This window comes from Salvelinus namaycush, chromosome 13 (genome assembly GCF_016432855.1).
Source record: "Salvelinus namaycush isolate Seneca chromosome 13, SaNama_1.0, whole genome shotgun sequence".
Taxonomy (NCBI): domain Eukaryota; kingdom Metazoa; phylum Chordata; class Actinopteri; order Salmoniformes; family Salmonidae; genus Salvelinus; species Salvelinus namaycush.
The window spans coordinates 18,393,856-18,414,676 of record NC_052319.1 but is presented as its reverse complement, the minus strand read 5'-3'; the positions used below and the strand labels follow the sequence as shown (position 1 = coordinate 18,414,676).

The 20,821-nt window shown below is 41.6% G+C and overlaps 1 protein-coding gene across 1 annotated transcript in view; it reads right to left on the bottom strand.

Moving 5' to 3' along the window:
• Nucleotides 1-5,339: 5,339 nt before the first annotated feature.
• LOC120057802 (receptor activity-modifying protein 1-like) overlaps nucleotides 5,340-20,821 on the bottom strand; it is a 29,399-nt gene continuing 13,917 nt past the window's right edge. The window contains exon 3 of the mRNA XM_039006268.1: nucleotides 5,340-5,595. Within this exon, the coding sequence (XP_038862196.1) occupies nucleotides 5,340-5,595 (256 nt within the window). The remainder of the gene's footprint in view (nucleotides 5,596-20,821) is intronic.

Below are 20,821 nucleotides of genomic sequence, written 5' to 3'. Positions count from 1 at the left end.
CAGTGCCTCTGGAGACATGCAGAGGCCAAATGGAGCTCCATACCGCATAGCTGTGCACCTCTCAAATTCTTCTCAAATGTTGTAATGCAGAGGACTCGGTATAGCTCTGCACGGACATGATTTGTTGTTGGTAGGTGAGGGCAGGAGGTCCCTATATAAACACACAACTCACTTCCTTGACAACTTCCTTCACAACAGCTCTGTGCTGCTTGGCAAAGCGCAATAAGTATGAATGCCCTGACTTCTGCTGAGGCCATATCACCTTAAATGCTGCACGGCCAATGCAGATGTCGGTAGGCTATAAAAGATAGCTCAAGAGAATAAGTCTCTTCAACTCACCTGTCTCCAAACTCTGTCTAGCCCATTTGCTGATATAGCGCAGTAATACCTATAGCCTAATATAATGGTCCACGTCAGAATCTCTGTCAAAATTGCTACGACCAAGGCTGGCGAGTGAGCTGCGTCATCCCATGGGCTACAATAACAATGTGGGACTGCGGTTGGGTTTCTTGACCAGTTCTTGCGATACTGATATCACTTATTATTAATATCTAGGCTACATAGTGCATTGATGTGAATCACACTGCTGCTCTCTCATTTAGCTATTTAGACTTTTATGGATTGTGGATGACTGTTCACAAATGTATAGGTGCATTTTAACCCAATAATGGTTGAATTGAAGAAGTTTAAGCTACCTATTATAATTGGTTTTGCGACCAAGGGTGTATTCATTACGGAAACCGTTTACCGTTTAAGAACCAAATGGAAGCAAACAGAGCAAACGTTTTGCAACAGAATCGGCATAATAAGTATGCCCCAGGCCAGTGGACAACCAGGGAAATTGTGCTTTTGCAACAGCTGCATAGTGCGGATCCCAGTCTATGGAATAAAAGTTCCTCCCTTCTAACCTCCTCTGTGGTATTGTGATGCATACTGTCAAAACGAGTTTAATTTAAGAAGACCACAAGTGGGGCTTTTATTGGTCAATCTAATTCATGCTGATTTTTTTAAAAGTCCACAGGCCTGACGGCACGTGCTCAAACACCCACACTTTAGATAGACTTAAACAGGTTCAAATGATCAATGTCACCAACAAAAACGTAAACAATAGACCGATAGCAAATTCAGCATATGGAATGCATTTTTTACATGCAAATAGCACTTTCGGTAGTTCTCAGTGCATGACATTCCGAGAGCAGCATTTTTCAACTAGAAGCAATGAACCCAATCAGTCCTCCATGACCACAAAATCATAAACAGAGTAGGATAATTAGTCCTTCGTTTTTATACTCAAGTAAAACTAATTTATTAATATATATTTCCACATTTCCGAGTACTATTCTTTCAGATCAAGGGGTATTACATTAATTGGAATGACTGGAAATCTGACAGACTGTTTTTTTTTCTTATGTAAAGATATATCATAATTGTATTATTATCTGTAGTAGAAAGCAATGGGTTAGAATAATCCTTCATAACCAACCCACAAAGTAAAATTCAACATCCATTTATGGGCAGCTATGTAAGTTCTAACATTGATCTATTCTGCAATAGATGTTGTTCAATAATTGTTCAGTAATATTAATTTTTGTCTGCTTCTAATGCCTCTTAAGCAGATTGAAGTTTTTTTGGGATGAGTCTTGTCCTTGAGGGAGAACTGATGATTTCCACTAGATGGGCCAACTGCAAAATCAAAATTGAAAACCCTAAAAATATTGTTGGTCTTAATTTAAGGTTAGGGTTAGGTTTAGGTTTAAAATCTGATTTTATGACTTTGTGACTGTGCCAGCAACTAACCTGCGCCTCTTAAGGGGAAGGTAATCTGATTACGTTACTGAGTTTGAGTAATCCAAAAGTTACGTTACTGATTACAATTTTGGACAGATAACTAGTAACTGTAATGGATTACATTTAGAAAGTAACCAACCCAAACCTGGACATAGGCTACCACCATATGTTCCATTGCTCACCTATCCTTTCTTAATGATTTCATAACCGGTTCAGTGTTAGCGATCTAACGACAGTAGCTGGTGTGTTGCATTATGATATTATGACTTTGTCCCTCTGGCTAACACAACAAGGGAAACCTGACAAGTTCATGAAACTCTGAGGGAGATATGAAGAAAGAGACAAGGGAGAGGAGGGAGAGGAGAGAGAGAGGGAGGGAAAAGAGAGGAGAAAGAGAAGGGAGAGAAGGGGAGAGGGAGAAGAGAGAGAGAGAACAGAGAGATGGAGAGGAAAGAGGAAGAGATGGAGGTTTGCCCTGGTTGCAGAACTACTGTGGGGAAACCAGGACCACGCCACAGGCAGGGAAAATAAAGCACACTGAAATCCCACATTCCTGTCAGCTCTGTACCAGCTTTGTCATGAGACACTGCACTGTTTAACATTCTGTAAATGTAATTGCATTTACACTACATTTACACTACACTACAAAGCTTTCTTTGTTTTATTGATCAGTTGTAAATTACATAATATATGCATGAGAACCTACCATGTTTAATACATCTAAGGTACCTAATTTCTACCAGCGTGTCACATGTGCAACCAGAGGACAAAAAAAACTCTAGGCCATCTTTACTCCAGACACAGAGACGCATACTAAGCTCTCCCTCAATTTAGTAAATCCTGCTTACAAGCAAAAACTAAAGCAGAAAGTACCAGTGACTTGCTCAATACAGAAGTGGTCAGATGACGCGGATGCTACGCTACAGGACTGTTTTGCTAGCACAGACTGGAATATGTTCCGGGATTCATCCAATGGCATTGAGGAGTATACCACCTCAGTCATCGGCTTCATCAATAAGTGCATCGACGACGTCGTCCCCACAGTGACCGTGTGTACATGTCCCAACCAGAAGCCAGGGATTACAGGCAACATCCGCACCGAGCTAAAGGCTAGAGCTGCCGCTTTCAAGGAGTGGGACACTAATCCGGATGCTTATAAGAAATCCCGCTATGCCCTCAGACAAACCATCAAACAGGCAAAGCGTCAATACAGGACTAAGATTGAATCCTACTACACCGGCTCTGACGCTCGTCAGATGTTGCAGGGCCTGAAAACCATTACAGACTACAAAGGGAAACCCAGACGCGAGCGGCCCAGTGACACAAACCTACCAGACGAGCTAAATGCCTTTTATGCTCGCTTCGAGGCAAGCAACACTGAAGCATGCATGAGAGCACCAGCTGTTCCGGATGACTTTGTGATCACGCTCTCCATACCCGATGTGAGCAAGACCTTTAAACAGTTCAACATTCACAAGGTCGCAGGGCCAGACGGATTACCAGGACGTGTACTCCGAGCATGCGCTAACCAACTGGCAAGTGTCTTCACTGACATTTTCCACCTCTCCCTGACCGAGTCTGTAATACCTACATGTTTCAAGCAGACCACCATAGTCGCTGTGCCCAAGAAAGCAAAGGTAACCTGCCTAAATGACTACCGCCCCGTAGCACTCATGTTGGTAGCCATGAAGTCACTTGAAAGGCTGGTCATGTCTCACATCAACACCATCATCCTGGGAAACCCTAAACCCTCTTACCGTGTTTCCCAGAGTACACTATGTTCTACATATGAGCTTGACAAGACTCATAATGAAGGGGAGGGTGTTTAATACGGGAGCTGAGCATAGGACCAATAAAGTTATTAAATCTCTTAAAGCAAATCAAATTGCTTTGAAGTCTGTGTGGAAAGGTCGCTGAGATGAGAGAGCATTTCCCTGTGAATAGGAGTAAACTGGTAGCTACGGGGGCTTTGGGAGTCCAGGTCTTGCAGACGGCAAAGCCGGGTCTCAGCCATAGTAATATAAAGGCAATTAGAAAAGCAGCTGGACACACAGACACTTTACCTCTCAATACTAATAAGATAAAGAGTACGTCAGAAAATTCCATAAGCAGGATACTCTGCTTATGGAATTCAACACTGCTGTTACACAGACATGACAGTTTGTCAGTAACTTACTAAACAATCTACTAACCTTAAGCCTAGTGAGACTACGCAGAGAAGAGTCATCATACAAAATCACTGTTTAGAGATTATCCTGTACTTTGTATACTTTTTAGCAAGTAGTTCTGAAAATAGCACTCACGAACCAAAAGTGGTCCCTGAAAATGGCATACTGCGTCACATATGTGCAGATATGTGCACCACGGCATTGCTTTCTCTCTCGCTCTGCTGTGTCTGCAGCTGTCACTCAAATGATGAGGGGCTGAAGCACATTGGCTGGAACTGTAATTGCTAGGGGGCTGGCCAGCGTGGGGGAAAATGTAGGGGAAATGGCTCCACACATCTTCCATAAAACATTTGCTTTCAAACTAGGGATTTCATGGCTAATTGAGGTAAGACAGTAATTCTGCTCATAGATTGCCCTGTATCAACCATTCATAGGGATAATAGTGGTTGGTGGATCATTTGTCCAGATCTGCAATAGGCTGACTAGCAATCATACCACACCCCCCTAATCATCATTTGCACAGTATGTTGTACCTCAGTCTCACACACATCAGTCATTTTTAATCATCTCTTTTTCATATGCACTTTCTATTCATGGCAAATTCGATTTTTTTTATATTATTTTGATAACTTACAGCGATTTGGCACAATGCCAAAGTAAGGAATTGAAGGGTGAGTGTAGAAATATGTTGGTTCTGACTGTTAGAGACAAGGACAGGGACAGGGCAGGGACAGCAACAAGGACAGGGACAGGGACAGGTGCAGGTACAGGGGATGTTGGATCCAGACAGTGTTTATGAGGTGAGTATAGAGTGCACAGACATCATCCATAAAGCACAGAGACGATAGCATCATCCTATCAACCAATCGGCGACGGACTGTCAAAAGTCCACTTCAGGAGCTGTGCCAAAGTATCCCAACTCACTGCACAGGAAATTACCTCATGTGCCCAGGAAGTCCTTCAAACCAATCAGACACCATCTGTCCTTCATGGCTAACAGCTTGTGATTCTCCACCTAGATTGGATTTGCAGATAAAGGGTAATGAAAGCAGACACTCCATTTTTAAACAAGTCCTCCTGCAGGTTATAATCAGTGTAGTTCTGTAAATCCTCATCTTGTAGTCTGTGTCCTTTCCTATATCCTGTTGCTGTAGCTCAGTGTCAACTCCAACAGAGTGACAGTAACATAGATGGTCTGTAATGTTGTCCTTGATACAGGCTTTGATAGTCCTCCCAGTCCCTTGCCTGGTCCGTGATGTCTGTTCTGTAGTAGCAGCAGCAGCGTTATGTATACCTGTCTCCGTCCTGGGTGGAGGGTGAAGGGGGCCTCCTCTAGACCTCTTCTCCCCTGGCTGGGGGCCTGGAGCTTGGGGTTGGCCCCGGTTACACAATGCCTTCGCTGCGTTTGCTCCTCCACACCACTAGGGCAGTCATGAGCAGCGTGACAAGGATGGGCACCACAATGAATGGCCCAAGGATATGGTTGGGCGGATCACGCAGCTGCCGTCCCGACAGGGAGCAGTCGTGGAAGTACTGCTTGTGGATGCGGATGAAGAACTCGTCCACCTGCCGGTTGGGCCAGAAACAGTCCATCTTCAGGGCGATCAGGTAGGTGCAGTTGGTGAGCTCACCATAAGGTCTGTAGGGAGAGACAAAGAGAGAGAGGGAGGTAAAATCAAGCGAATGCGGACAAGGTTCACACTGTTGTGCGGCAGGTAGCCTAGCAGTTAAGAGCATTGGGCCGGTAACTGAAAGGTTGCTGGTTTGAATCCCAGAGCCGACTAGGTGAAACATATTTCGATGTGCCCTTGAGCAAGGCACTTAACCCTAATTGCTCCTGTAAGTCGCTCTGGATAAGAGCATCTGCTGAATGACTAAAATGTATTTCATAATGAGGGTAAATGATAACCTACATATTTGAATAGACATATAGGAAGGTAAGGGGCTCTGAAGTGTGGGTTCTAAATGCAAATTATGTATGGTTAGGGTTAAGGAAAGTGTGTGTGTGAGTGTGTGTGTGTGTGTGTGTGTGTGTGTGTGTGTGAGTGAGTGAGTGAGTGAGTGAGTGAGTGAGTGAGTGAGTGAGTGAGTGAGTGAGTGAGAGTGCTCCTTCAAATCAAATCAAATGTATTTATATAGCCCTTCTTACATCAGCTGATATCTCAAAGTGCTGTACAGAAACCCAGTCTAAAACCCCAAACAGCAAGCAATGCAGGTGTAGAAGCACGGTGGCTAGGAAAAACTCCCTAGAAAAGGCCAAAACCAGGCTATGAGGGGTGGCCAGTCCTCTTCTGGCCACCCCGGTGTCTGTCCAGTCCTGTCATGATTGAGAGTAATGATTCATGGTAATGACAGAGGGTCCACACCATACATAAAAACACACACTCTCAAAAGCACACACACACCCTCCCCTCTTCCTGACAGGTCTCTGATTGAAGGGCCTCCTCTCCCCCTTTCCTCAGAGCATGCCCGCAACATGGCCTATTATTTATACCCACATCCTCCCTGGCATGGAACGTCTGGCATAGCTAGGACCTTTTTATAATCCCCAGGTTTCCCTTACACAACCAATGAGTCCTGTTCCCTCCAACCCCCTTTTACCCCCGCCTTGCTCCCACCAACAACCCAGTCCCAGCTAGAACTTTCCCCCAGTGGGAGAGTGATACATCGAGTAAAGGCAGACCATCGGGCCCATCTTCCAAGCCAGACATACATTATATCCATGCATGCTAATCACCTTCAGATGTACAGTAACATACAGTGGTTTAAAGTACTTAAGTAAAAATACTACATTTTTACTAAAATATGTTTTTTGGTGTATCTGTACTTTACTACTTATATTTTTGGCAACTTTTACTTTTACTTCACCACTGTCCTAAAGAAAATAATGTACTTTTTACTCCATACATTTTCACCTGACAGCCAAAATTATTTGTTACATTTTGATAGAAAAATTGTCCATTTCACACACTTATCAAGAGAACATCCCTGGTCATCCCTACTGCCTCTGATCTGGCGGACTCACTAAACACAAATGCTTAGTTTGTAAATGATGTCTGAGTGTTGGAGTGTGCCTGCCCCTGGCTATCCGTCAATAAAAATCTAAAAATAAAATTGTGCCGTCTGGTTTGCTTAATATAAGGAATTTGAAATGGTTTATACTTTTAATTTTGATACTTAAGTACATTTTAGCAATTCCATTTACTTTTTATACTTATATATTACATTTAATATATAGTATATTTAAAACCAAATACTTTTAGACTTTTACTCTAGTAATATTTTACTGGGTGACTCTCTTTTTCTTGAGTCATTTTCTATTAAGGTATCTTTACTTTTACTCAAGTATGACAATTGAGTACTTTTTCCACCACTGATAACATATGACCTCTATTTAACCAGGTAGGTTATTAAGATGACAATACTTTCTATTTTGCAATACTGACTTGGCAAAAAGAATACAACAGTACAGTGGCAGCAGACATATGGACAGGAATAAACAATATCTAGGAACAAATGAAATCATTCCTAAAAAAAAATTGAACAGCAAGAACAAAGTATAGATAGGGGCAACAGAGAGCAGGGAGATGAGAGAGAGAGACTGGGAGGAAGAGAGAGAGGTACATACACAGTGAAGGAAAGTGGGGGAGAGAGAGGTAGGGTTGAGAGACAGGAAGAAGGAGTGTAAAATTAGATCTCCTACAGGGAATAGAAATATGAGCAAGCTCCTATTCTCTCCTCTGACATTTATCCATGACAGACTTACGGCCTTACTACCTGCCCTCCAGGACACCTACACCACCCGATGTCACAGGAAGGCCATAAAGATCATCAAGGACAACAACCACCCGAGCCACTGCCTGTTCACCCCGCTATCATCCAGAAGGCGAGGTCAGTACAGGTGCATCAAAGCAGGGACCGAGAGACTGAAAAACAGCTTCTATCTCAAGGCCATCAGACTGTTAAACAGCCACCACTAACATTGAGTGGCTGCTGCCAACATACTGACTAAACTCCAGCTCACTTTAATAATGGAAATGGATGGAAATTGATCAAAAATGTATCACTAGCCACTTTAAACAATGCCACTTAATATAATGTTTACATACCCTACATTACTCATCTCATATGTATATGTATATACTGTACTCTATATCATCTACTGCATCTTGCCATCTTTATGTAATACATGTATCACTAGCCACTTTAAACTATGCCACTTTTATGTTTACATACCCTACATTACTCATCTCATATGTATATACTGTACTCGATACCATCTACTGCATCTTGCCTATGCCGTTCTGTACCATCACTCATTCATATATCTTTATGTACATATTCTTTATCCCTTTACACTTGTGTGTATAAGGTAGTAGTTGTGGAATTGTTAGGTTAGATTACTCGTTGGTTATTACTGCATTGTCGGAACTATCGGAGGAAATGGATCGTTCCTAGCTTATCTTTTCAGTTCGCTGCAGCTAGCGACTGGAACGAGCTGCAACAAACACTCAAACCGGACAGTTTTATCTCAATCTCTTCATCCAAAGACTCAACCATGGACACTCTTACTGAAAGTTGTGGCTGCTTTGTGTGATGTATTGTTTTCTCTACCTTCTTGCCCTTTGTGCTGTTGTCTGTGCCCAATAATGTTTGTACCATGTTTTGTGCTGCTACCATGTCGTGTTGCTACCATGCTGTGTTGTCATGTGTTGCTGCCTTGCCATGTTGCTGTCTTAGTTCTCTCTTTATGTAGTGTTGTGTTGCTCTCTTGTTGTGATGTGTGTTTTGTCGTATATTTATATTGTATTTATTTAATTTTTTAAATCCAAGGCCCCCGTCCCCACAGGAAGCCTTTTGCCTTTTGGTAGGCCGTCATTGTAAATAAGAATTTGTTCTTAACTGATTTGCCTAGTTCAATAAAGGTTAAATAAATCAAATCAAACATTGAAAAAAAAAATATTGTTCTGAAGCCATTCCAGTGTTGCTTTGGCTGTATGCTTGGGGTCATTGTCCTGTTGGAACATAAATCTTAGCCCCAGTCTAAGGCCATTTGCACTCTGAAGCAGGTTCTCATTTACCTGTATTTGGCTCCATTCATTGTTCCTTCTATCCTTACCAGTCTCCCAGTCCCTGCCACTGAAAAGCATCCCCATAGCATGATGCTGCCACCATGATGTTTCACAGTAGGGATGGTGTTAGACTGGTGATGAGCTGTGCCTGGTTTTCTCCAGGCATAGCGCTTTGCATTCAGGCCAAATAGTTACATTTTTGTCTCATCAGACCACAGAATCTTTCACGTGCCTTTTTGCAAACTCCAGGTGTGCTGTCTTGTTGTAACGACTTTCCTCTTCTTCTGACGAGGAGTAAGAGATATCGGACCAATGTGCAGCGTGGTAAGCGTCCATTTTAATATGTAAAACTGAACACTACAAAAATACAAAATAACAAAGTGAAAGAACAAACGAAAATCAAAACAGTCCCGTATGGTACAGACACAGGAAACAACCACCCACAAAACACAAAACAGGCTACCTAAATATGGCTCCCAATCAGAGACAACGACTAACACCTGCCTCTGATTGAGAACCATACTAGGCCAAACACATAGAAATAGAACAACAGAACAAAACATAGAAAAAACAACATAGACTCACGCCCTGACCAAACTAAAATGAAGACATAAAAAAGGAACTAAGGTCAGAACGTGACACTTGTGTCTTTTTCTCAGTAGTTGCTTCCGTCTGGCCACTCTCCCATAAAGCCCAGTTTGGTGAAATGCTGTAGAGCAGGGTTGCTGCAGGGTGTTTTACGTGTGCCCCCAAGTTTTCTGAGCAAAATATATTTATATTTTCTTAGTTAAACATAAAAGACTATAAAACACCAGGAAATCAGCTCCAATTGATTTAATTTTGGAAATCTTTTCCCAAGTATTCCCACGTATGAAAGACATGTGATCATATACAAATACACGTTTTGAAATGATTTGGTTTTAGTCAAATATTATATCTGTTTGGGCTGCTTGTGGTCAATTTGCAGTCTACAAATTATTTGTAATTATGTTCCGTCCCCCCGACCATTCAGCCTGTGGCTGAATCTAATTGATGATCGCTGCTGTAGAGACTGCTGTCCTTCTGGCAGGTTCTCCCATCTCAGCCAAGGAACTTATAGTTCTGGCAGAGTGGTCATTGGGTTCTTGGTCACCTCCCTGACCAAGGTCCTTCTTGCCCGGTTACTCAATTTAGTCGGACAGCCAGTTCTAGGCAGAGTCTGGGTATATCCATATTTTTCTATTTCCCAATCATGGAGACCACTGTGCTCTTGGAAACTTTCAACACTCTCAATTGTTTTATACCCTTCCCCAGATATACAGTACCTGTCAAAAGTTTGGACACACCTACTAATTCAAGGGTTTCTCTTTATCTTTACTATTTTCTACATTGTAGAATAATAGTGAAGACATCAAAACTATGAAATAACACATATGGAATCATGTAGTAACCAAAAAACTATTAAACAAATGTAAATATATTTTGGATTTGAGATTCTTCAAAGTAGCCACCCTTTGCCTTGATGACAGCTTTGCACACTCTTGGCATTCTCTCAACCAGCATCATGAGGTCACCTGGAATGCATTTCAATTAACAGGTGTGCCTTGTTAAAAGTTAATTTGTGGAATTTCTTTCCTTCTTAATGCGTTTGAGCCAATCAGTTGTGTTGAGACAAGGTAGGGGTGGTATACAGAAGATAGCCATATTTTGTAAAAGACCAAGTCCATATTATGGCAAGAACAGCTCAAATAAGCAAAGAGAAACGACAGTCCATCATTACTTTAAGACATGAAGGTCAGTCCATCCAGAAAATGTCAAGACTTTGAAAGTTTCTTCAAGTGCAGTCGCAAAAACCATCAAGCGCTATGATGAAACTGGCTCTCATGAGGACCACCACAGGAAAGGAAGACCCAGAGTTACCTCTGCTGCAGAGGATAAGTTCATTAGAGATACCAGCCTCAGAAATTACAGCCCAAATAAATGCTTCACAGAGTTCAAGTAACAGACACATCTCAACATCAACTGTTCAGATGAGACTACGTGAATCAGGCCTTCATAGTCAAATTGCTGCAAAGACACCACTACTAAAGGACACCAATAATAAGAAGAGACTTGCTTGGGCCAAGAAACATGAGCAATGGACATTAAATTTGTCCTTTTGTCTGGAGTCAAAATTCTCTTTGTGAGACGCGGTGTGGGTGAACGGATGATCTCTGTATTTGTGTATTTCCCACGTAAAGCATGGAGGACGAGGTGTTATGGTGTGGGGGTGCTTTGCTGGTGACCCTGTCTGTGATTTGTTTAGAATTCAAGGCACACTTAACCAGCATGGCTCCCACAGCATTCTGCAGCAATACGCCATCCCATCTGGTTTGGGCTTAGTGGGACTATCATTTGATTTTCAACAGGACAATCACCCAACACACCTCGAGGCTGTGTAAGGGCTATTTTACCAAGAAGGAGAGTGATGGAGTGCTGCATCAGATGCTCTGGCCTCCACAGTCCCCCGACCTCAACCAAATTGGGATGGTTTGGGATGAGCCGGACCGCAGAGTGATGGAAAAGCAGCCAACAAGTGCTCAGCATATGTGGGAACTCCTTCAAGAGTGTTGGAAAAGCATTCCAGGTGAAGCTGGTTGAGAGAATGGCAATAGTGTGCAAAGCTGTCATTAAGGCAAAGGGTGGCTATTTGAAGAATCTCAAATATAAAATATATTTTGATTTGTTTAACACTTTTTTGGTTACTACATGATTCCATATGTGCTATTTGATAGTGTTGATGTCTTCACTATTATTCTACAATGTAGAAAATAGTAAAAAATAAAGAAAAACCCTTGAATGAGTAGGTATTCTTAAACTTTTGACCGGTAGTGTGCGCTACTAACTAACTTTTTCAACCGTCGTTTTTAACCTCGAAACATGCCGATGCTGACTTTGTGAGCCTCAGCTGTGTAGCTGTTGAAATAGAGTCATGACAGCACAGTAACTAGTTTAGATTCCCTGTGACCAGTTTAGATTCTCCTGTGTCTAAAGTAGGGAGGTCCAGGATATGCTCCAACTCTCTCCATTCAGATGGACATGGGGTGGGAAAATCCTACAGCACATTTTGCCACCAGATTGAATTTCAGGAAGGTTTAACACCACTAAATATAACTGGGTGGAGGGACAAGGAGGGACAGGGACTAACGTCAACACACAGAGGGATGTGACTGTAGCTTAGCAGCAAGATACTTCCACTTACTCTCAACTAGAAAGAGGCGACAACACCTTGTACCTGCAACTCAGTACAGTTTGCAGGTCAATAGTTTTTCCATGTTCATTTTCTTTCATCTAACATCTGCATGAACTTCTTCATTTCTGAAGTGTTCTTCCCTCAGCGTTTGTTTGAGTCTATATCGTACCAACTGTACAGAAAAGTCAGAGGAAACAGAGATATCATCTGGGCCTGGTTTTTGACATACTTCTGATATGCACATGGACATTTCTGTTGATAAGGGGAAATCTTTTACAGCCGGTTTTTCACAACCCTGAATTTTTTATTTTATCTGTGGTATTGAAGTACTTTGAGTGCAGTCGTTCAACTGGAACTGTGTGATGACAGGAGAGTCTTCTCCCGTCAAAGCCACCTCTCAAAGCACTTTATTTGATTCAGCGTCACAACTTATATGGATTTGTGTCACCACTCACCACAAAGTTTGCCACACTCCTCTCTTTGGAGGCAGCAGCACAGAGAATGCCAAATTACTTCTCCTCCTCGTCCTCTTTGCAAACCTCAGTATCCCAAACAGGCCGCTCTGTCAAACTGTTTCATCAAGTTAGCTCACTGTATCTCTTTAGCAGTTGATGGGAGAAACAGTATCCTGGCTTTGTCCCTCTCTTGTCTATGTGTGGAGCAGCAACAGCTAACCCACCTATCTAGTTCCACTAGAGCTCTGTACAAAAGTTATGCAACATTAATCTCAATTTCTAAAGTTATAGAGTTCAACAGTTCTATATTTCTACAGCCAGCTCCACTGTCTCCTGTACTTCTAATATCTATAAGTTCTATATGTTCATAGAAAAGTTCTGCTGACCTGCGGAAGCTCTACACATGTTCTGTTCTGCATTCATTGTAGTTCTTCAGCTCTGCTCTGTTCTGGTCAGAGCCTGGTCTGCATAGCAGTGAATACTCCTGCAGCTGCTTAGTGCCAGCTCTTCAAAGATACTTCTGTATATGATCACATTGACATAGATCCAAGCAAATTATGCCAAAGACTTCCTATGGAATCAGTTACTGTAATGCCAATGGAATTATTCAGAAATACAAGTACTTTTTAAAATAAATATATCCTTTGACAGTATGGCTCATGAGTTAGCTTAAAGGAATATTCTCTGTTAGTACTCTCAGTCTAAGCAGGAGGTGCTGCTGATGCTCCCTCATTCCTTCACTCTTTGAAAAAAGGGTTCCAAAAGGGTTCTTCAGCTGTCCCCATATGAGAATTATGTTTGGCTCAAGGTAGAACCCTTTTTTGGTTTCAGGCAGAACCCTTTTGGGTTCCATGTAGAACCATCTGTAAAAAGGGCTCTACATGGAACCCAAGAGGGTTCTACCTGGAACCAAAAGGTTTCTTCAAATGGTTCTTCTATGGTACAGCCAAAGAACCTTTTTAGTAGAGTAGAGCAATGTGCATGTGTGTGTCTGTGCGCGCGTGCACACTCAGTTGTGTAAAGTAACGATGTAGAAATATGCACTGATGGGTGAACTTATTTTGCTAGGCAGCAGGCGACGACATGCAAGCAGAGTTGAGCCAATCCTCACATGTTTGGGCAAATCCATGGGCCCTAAAGTGTAAACCCCCCCCCCCTCCCCCCACCAGGACTAGGAACCTGTCACATGCAAAACAGTCATCCACTCAATCGCTCTACCACCACCTCCTGATGAGGACGAACACCCTTGGCTGTATGTTTTATTTTCTCTGAATGAAGGATTCATCCTACCGGATGAAATGTCTGTTATGTTTACCAAAAGTTCAGGAAATACTAGCGTTCAAGAACTCGCCGTCGAATCTAAAAAAACACATTGATGTAGGCCTACTGTTAGCTTGCTAGCTAGCTAGAATAACGTTAGCATGCTAGCTAATGATACTTATATTAGCATGCTATCTAACATTAGCTAACCAGCCCATGTTTGCTTAATCCTATACCTAAATAGTTTAGTAACTAACGTTACCTACTTTAGCTGGCTAAAATGTGCACAGATTCAGAGTCTTTGTTAACTAACGCAATCTAACTAAACTGACATGAGTTAATTCTTGACGCACGGATCCCTTTAGCGGGATCATTTTCGTAAACAACCGCTGAATTGCAGAGCGCCAAAAAAAAAAAAAAAATATATATATTTATAATCATGAAATCACAAGTGAAATATACCAAAACACAGCTTAGCTTGTTGTTAATCCACCTATCGTGTCAGATTTAAAAAAATATGCTTTACAGCGAAAGCAATCCAAGCGTTTGTGAGTTTATCAATCACTAGACAAAACAGTAAGAACAGTTAGCCGCAAATTAGCTTGGTCACGAAAGTCAGAAAAGCAATACATTTAATCGCTTACCTTTGATGATCTTTGGATGTTTGCACTCACGAGACTCCCAGTTACACAATAAATGTTATTTTTGTTCGATAAATATAATTTTTATAACCAAAAACCTCCATTTGCTTTGCACGTTATGTTCAGAAAACCACAGGCTCGTGCCGGTCCTGAAGGGCAGACAAAAATTCCAAAAAGTATCCGTAATGCTCGTAGAAGCATGTCAAACGTTTTTTATAATCAATCCTCAGGTTGTTTTTAACACACATAATCAATAATATTTCAACCGGACGGTAAACTATTCAATACTACAGAGAAGGAAAATGTCGAGCGACAACTCTCGCGCGCATGAACTAATCAAAGGACACCTGACGCGTTTTGATAAATCTCGCTAATTTTTCAAAATAAAAGCTTGAAACTATGTCTAAAGCCTGGTCACAGCCTGAGAAAGCCATTGGAAAAGGAATCTGGTTGATACCCCTTTAAATGAAGGATGGGCAAGCAATGGAACAGGGATTTTTCCAAATAAAAGGCACCTCCGGGTTGGATTTCCTCAGGTTTTCGCCTACAAAATCAGTTCTGTTATACTCACAGACAAGATTTTGACAGTTTTGGAAACTTTAAAGTGTTTTCTATCCTAATCTGTCAATTAAATGCACATTCTAGCATCTGGGCCTGAGAAATAGTCCGTTTACCTTGGGAACGTTATTTTTCCAAACATAAAAATAGTGCCCCCTAGCTGAAAGTACATTCCAAATCTGGGCCCATTTGTGTCAGCTAACGTTAGTCTAGCCAAATACCTTTTTCTCTAAGCACCCCATGTCAAGCTAAGTTAGCTAACATTAGGTTTCACATTTTAGCTAACACCCACTAGTTTAGCTAGACATTTTATGTATTTTTTTTTCCTTAATTAGGCAAGTCAGTTAAGAACAAATTCTTATTTTCAATGACGGCCTAGGAACAGTGGGTTAACTGCCTTGTTCAGGGACAGAACAACAGATTTCTACCTTGTCAGCTCAGGGATTCGATCTTGCAACCTTTCGGTTACTAGTCAAACGTTCTAACCACTAGGCTACCTGCCACCCCATGTGCTAGTTGATAAAGTTGTTCTTCTTACCTAGTTAATTACTGTAGACTTAAGCTATTGATGTCACCTACTAGCTAAATCAATTAACATTGTTTTTTCTCATAGTAATATTAAATGCTCACAAAAAAACTATCACTTAACTAATGTTGCTTATAGCTTTAAAATTAGGATCCTATACCTTAAGTATTTGGTGATGGTAGTTATCTAGCTAAGTAACTATTGTCTTTCTTTTCCTTTTATTATTATTTCAGAGAAAGCAGGTACACCATCTTAAGAAGTAAATGAAGTATGGAGAACTGACAGCAAACACACTGAAGATAAAAGATGCCCCTGACACTCCCTCCACCATCAAGCAGAGCACATTACTGAAGGCAGTGTCTCAAATATCCATTGGCAAAGCTGTGGTGAAGTATGTGGTCCAAGGTCTCCAACCATTTGCTGTTGTAGAACAAAAACCATTCAGAGAGTTTGTGCAGGATCTGCAGCCTAACTCAAAGATAATATCAAGGCCCACACTGCGCTCCAGGATTGATGAAGCATCCAAGGAAATGAAGAAGAAGGTGACTGAGGCTATGAGAGGAGTTGACCACGTCGCCACCACCACCGACTGCTGGTCTGCAAGAAGATGGAGTTTCATTGGTGTTACAGCCCATTGGATAGACCCTGACAGTCTCAACATATGCTCTGCATCCCTGGCCTGTAAACAGTTGAGAGGATCGCACACCTTTGATGTGTTGGCAGGTGCCCTAAATGACATCCATTCTAAGTTTGAAATCCGGAGTACGATTGTAAGAACAATAACAGACAATGGCTCTAACTTCTTGAAAGCTTTCCAAGTTTATGGAGCAGATGAAAATAACGAGGCAGTCGAAGCAGTGGGTGGTGGGGGTGAAGCAGCTCAGCCAGGACAGGACGATGGTGAAGAGGAACAAGAGGAGATTGAAGAAGTGAAGTTTGTTGATGTGGCAACGATCCTGAATGAAGGTGATGGTTTTGAGTACCAGCTGCCAAAGCACCAGCGTTGTGCTTGCCACTTACTCAACTTAGTATCTAAAGGCAATTCCCTAAAAGCAACATCCAGTGAGGCTTACAAAAAAGTGTCCTGTTCAACATTTGGCAAGTGCCAAGCACTTTGGAACAAACGCGGGAGATCCACACTTGCAGCCGAAACCGTTGAAGATGCTTGCGACTTCCAGCTGCTGCGCCCGAATGCTACAAGTGGAACTCCTGGTTCATGGCTGTAGAAAGACTCCTGAGGATCGTCAAAGACAAAAAGAGAGGCGGCCGTCAGAGTTCTCTGCACAGACTTCAAGGTTCCAATGTAAGTAAGGATTATGTATTATTTTATCATAATGTAAGGTCTTGAATATCATCTAAATATGTTGACTAATAACTGTTTCACATATTGTAGCCATACACTATCATTTAGTCAACTACTCATTGATACCTGTTGTTAAATCAGGTGAAATGGTTAGTGGTCCCCTTTGTAGGATAGGAAACACATTATTATTATTAGTGTTTTTTTTTCTCTGGTTCAATCCAGCTGAACTCGCCTTCCTCACAGAGTATGTTGCCACAATGAGCCCAGTCGTAAAGGTCATCAACATCCTGCAGGCTGAAACCAATGTCCAGATTGGGTGGCTACTTCCAACTATCAACCTGCTGATCACAAAACTTGACTGAATCAAGTTGTCCCTGAAGTACTGTAAGCCTCTGGGTGTGCTACAATTGGGACTGAAGAAGCTCTTCAGCCACATGTTTCAAGACCCTGAGCTGATCGCAGCTGCATTCCTTCTCCCCAAATTAACAAAAGCGTGGACAAAGGATGACACCACCATCAGAATGGGTAAGACAAAATGTGGTTAATTGACAATATTTATTATTCATAAACAACTTTTGTGTAGTGTACATTTTGACACTTCATAGATTTGAGAACCAGCCATTTGAACTGCAATCCTGACTTTGTGGTTCAGTCCAATGGGTAGCCTACTTAGCCCTGTTGCTTGATTTACAGTTGAAGTAGGAAGTTTATATACACCTTAGCCAAATACATTTAAACTCAGTTTTTCACAATTCCTGACATTTAATCCTAGTAAAAATTCCCTATCTTAGGTCAGTTAGGATCATCACTTTATTTTAAGAACGTGAAATATCAGAATAATAGTAGAGAGAATGATTTTTTATTTCAGCTTTTGTCACGACTCCCACCGAAGGTGGCTCCTCTTCCTGTTCGGGTGGCGCTCGGCGGTCGTCGTCACCGGTCTACTAGCTGCCACCGATCCCTTTTTCCCTTTTCTGTTGTTTTTGTCTTATTGGTTACACCTGTTTCTTGTTTAGGTTTTAGTTGGGCTATTTAAGCCGGTATGCCCGCCTGCTCTTTGTGCGTGCTTATTTTTCCTCTGTTCGTGTTTGTGGTTGTGCGATTTCCTTTGTTTTTTTCCTCCGGACTGGTTGGGTCCTGGTTTTGGGCCGGTCTTGTTATTTGCGCCTGGTGTTTTGGCGTGACCATTTTCCCCTGCGCCGGAATAAAACATTGTTCTTTACCCTCTGCTTCCTGCGCCTGTCTCTGCACCCACTACGCATAGATTGCATGACAGCTTTTATGTCTTTCATCACATTCCCAGTGGGTCAGAAGTTTACATACACTCAATTATTATTTGGTAGCATTGCCTTTAAATTGTTTAATTTGGGTCAAACGTTTTGAGTAGCCTTCCACAAGCTTCCCACAATATGTTGGGTGAATTTTGGCCAATTCCTCCTGACAGAGCTGGTGTAACAGAGTCAGGTTTGTAGGCATCCTTGCTCGCACATGCTTTTTCAGTTTTGCACACACATTTTCTATGGGATTGAGGTTAGAGCTTTGTGATGGCCACTCCAATACCTTGAATTTGTTGTCCTTAAGCCATATTGCCACAAATGTCCATTTGGAAGACCCATTTGCGACCAAGCTTTAACTTCCTGACTGATGTCTTGAGATGTTGCTTCAATATATCCACTTGATTTTCCTGCTTCATGATGCCATCTATTTTGTGAAGTGCACCAGTCCCTGCTGCAGCAAAGCACCCCCACAACATGATGCTGCCACCCCCGTGCTCAAGGTTGGGATGGTGTTCTTCGGCTTGCAAGCCTCTCCCTTTTTCCTTAGAAGCTCTCCACAACAACGGTCGGAAGCATTTGGGCCCTCTTTGCCGCTAGAAACGTGTTCAACATCCATTGAAGTAGCTAGAACGTTTACTAGATAGCATGTGGGGGGTGGATATATAGTGATACATAAAATATATGATTATTGTGGTACTTGATAGGATGTTTCTCCAGGCATTGTAAATATCTGTTGATCTGTGCAGACCTACACACAACCTGTGTATCTCAAACATGCACATTTTGTATCTCAAGGTTGTTCAACATTCTATATTGCCAGAATAGAGTTGATTAGATATTTCTTTATTGTCTGTTTTTCACAAATATTTGAATGGAAAAAAATGCACTGCAATAGGAAGAATATGTACATACAAATTCATGAAAAAAGCAAGAAAAAAAGAACAGTTTAAGGACTTTTACTCCTCTGTTCCCCATTACTAACCTTCCACAGAGTTGCATTATTTTCCAGAGAACGCATAGAGCCACGAGTTGATTATCCATTTTATACCATGTCTATAATTGAACAAATTTGCCGCTAGAAACGTGTTCAACATCCACTGAAGTAGCTAGAACGTTTACTAGATAGGGACAGTAGTTGCCTTGGTAACCAAACAGACTTGCTAGTTTAGCTAACCAAATCATCGTCCTAGCTTGCTATTATGAAAATCGAATTCAACAATGGTTTCAATTCGACTTTTGCTTTCAAAAGCAGCTCAAACTTAAAACATGTATGAATGAGCCATAGCCATTGAATTCTACCGTGCAAATATACTGTGCGTTATAGAGAATTATACAACAGGTGGGTGTACTCCTGAATGCTGATGCGTTAAAAATGCATTCCAGCCGGTGTCTATTCCACACGTTACCATTGGCTAAATCTATGACGTTAAAATGCATATTTACTCTGTTCCATCTGACTGTGCAATCCCCTGTCTCATCAGCCCAGCCAGGCAATTTATAAACTTAATATCCATTATTAAAAGCATGTAGACATTATCTCACATTTCTTTTAGACTGACATTTAGTTTTCAACAGCATAGATTTGTATAAACCTTGCTGTCTGTCTCTCCGACGTTTGCAGCATTGTTTCAATATTCAAATTCGATCTCCAGCTGTCCCATAGTAATGAACATGTTAGAAGTCAGTCAGGCAGGCAGGCAGCGTTTCTCAGCCCGTCGAAATCATGAATCAGCTGGCATAATTTTTATGAATATCTACAAAGAAATGTCAATTGAAAAAAGGTCAAACGAAACAAAGTACAGCTAGTTTGCAGTGTTTCCAGCTTCAGTTTGAAGTGATTGTGTTAGCTGTGTTGTTGGCTAGCTCCTCTGAACAACAGTGTCCTGACGAGTGAGCGCATTTTCTATGCCAGGCGAAATCGCGCCTCACTAGCTCATTGTTATGGATGTATCCAAATAAATGTCAGCAGAAAACAGCTTAAACAAATGCAAATGCAGCTACTTTGCTGTTATTCTGGCTGCACTTTTTGAGGCAATGTTAAATTAGCCATAGTTGGCTAGCTAGCAAGCAAGGGATAAGAACGTTGCCTGCCAGTATGCAATGGAACATTTAGAACAAACGACTAGGACACGTCCATAGATACGGAACAAAAAGACTGAACGACTGAGTCACGTCTCTGACAACCGAACCGATAGAACGAACGACCAACTGGCTTGGGTATTATATCTTGTGGAAGGATGAAATAGTATGAATAGATTAATCAAAATAATGTTTTTAATGAAAATATGTCAATCATTATTTGATTATGTTGATTTTGGTAACACATTGTATCGAAGTGATAATGCTCTTGAAGCATTTGGCAACACGGTTTGGCAACACCCATGCCAATATATCCTCCAAACACCGGGTTCTCTGGCATTATCACTTAAATAATGCAGGCTCTAGAATACCCTTCCTTCAAGCCAATCAGAAATGAGTATTCAACAATGCCATGGTATAAAGGTTTATAAATGATTCCCTCAACTGTCACAAAATGCCCCCCCCCCCCCCCCCCCAAAAAAA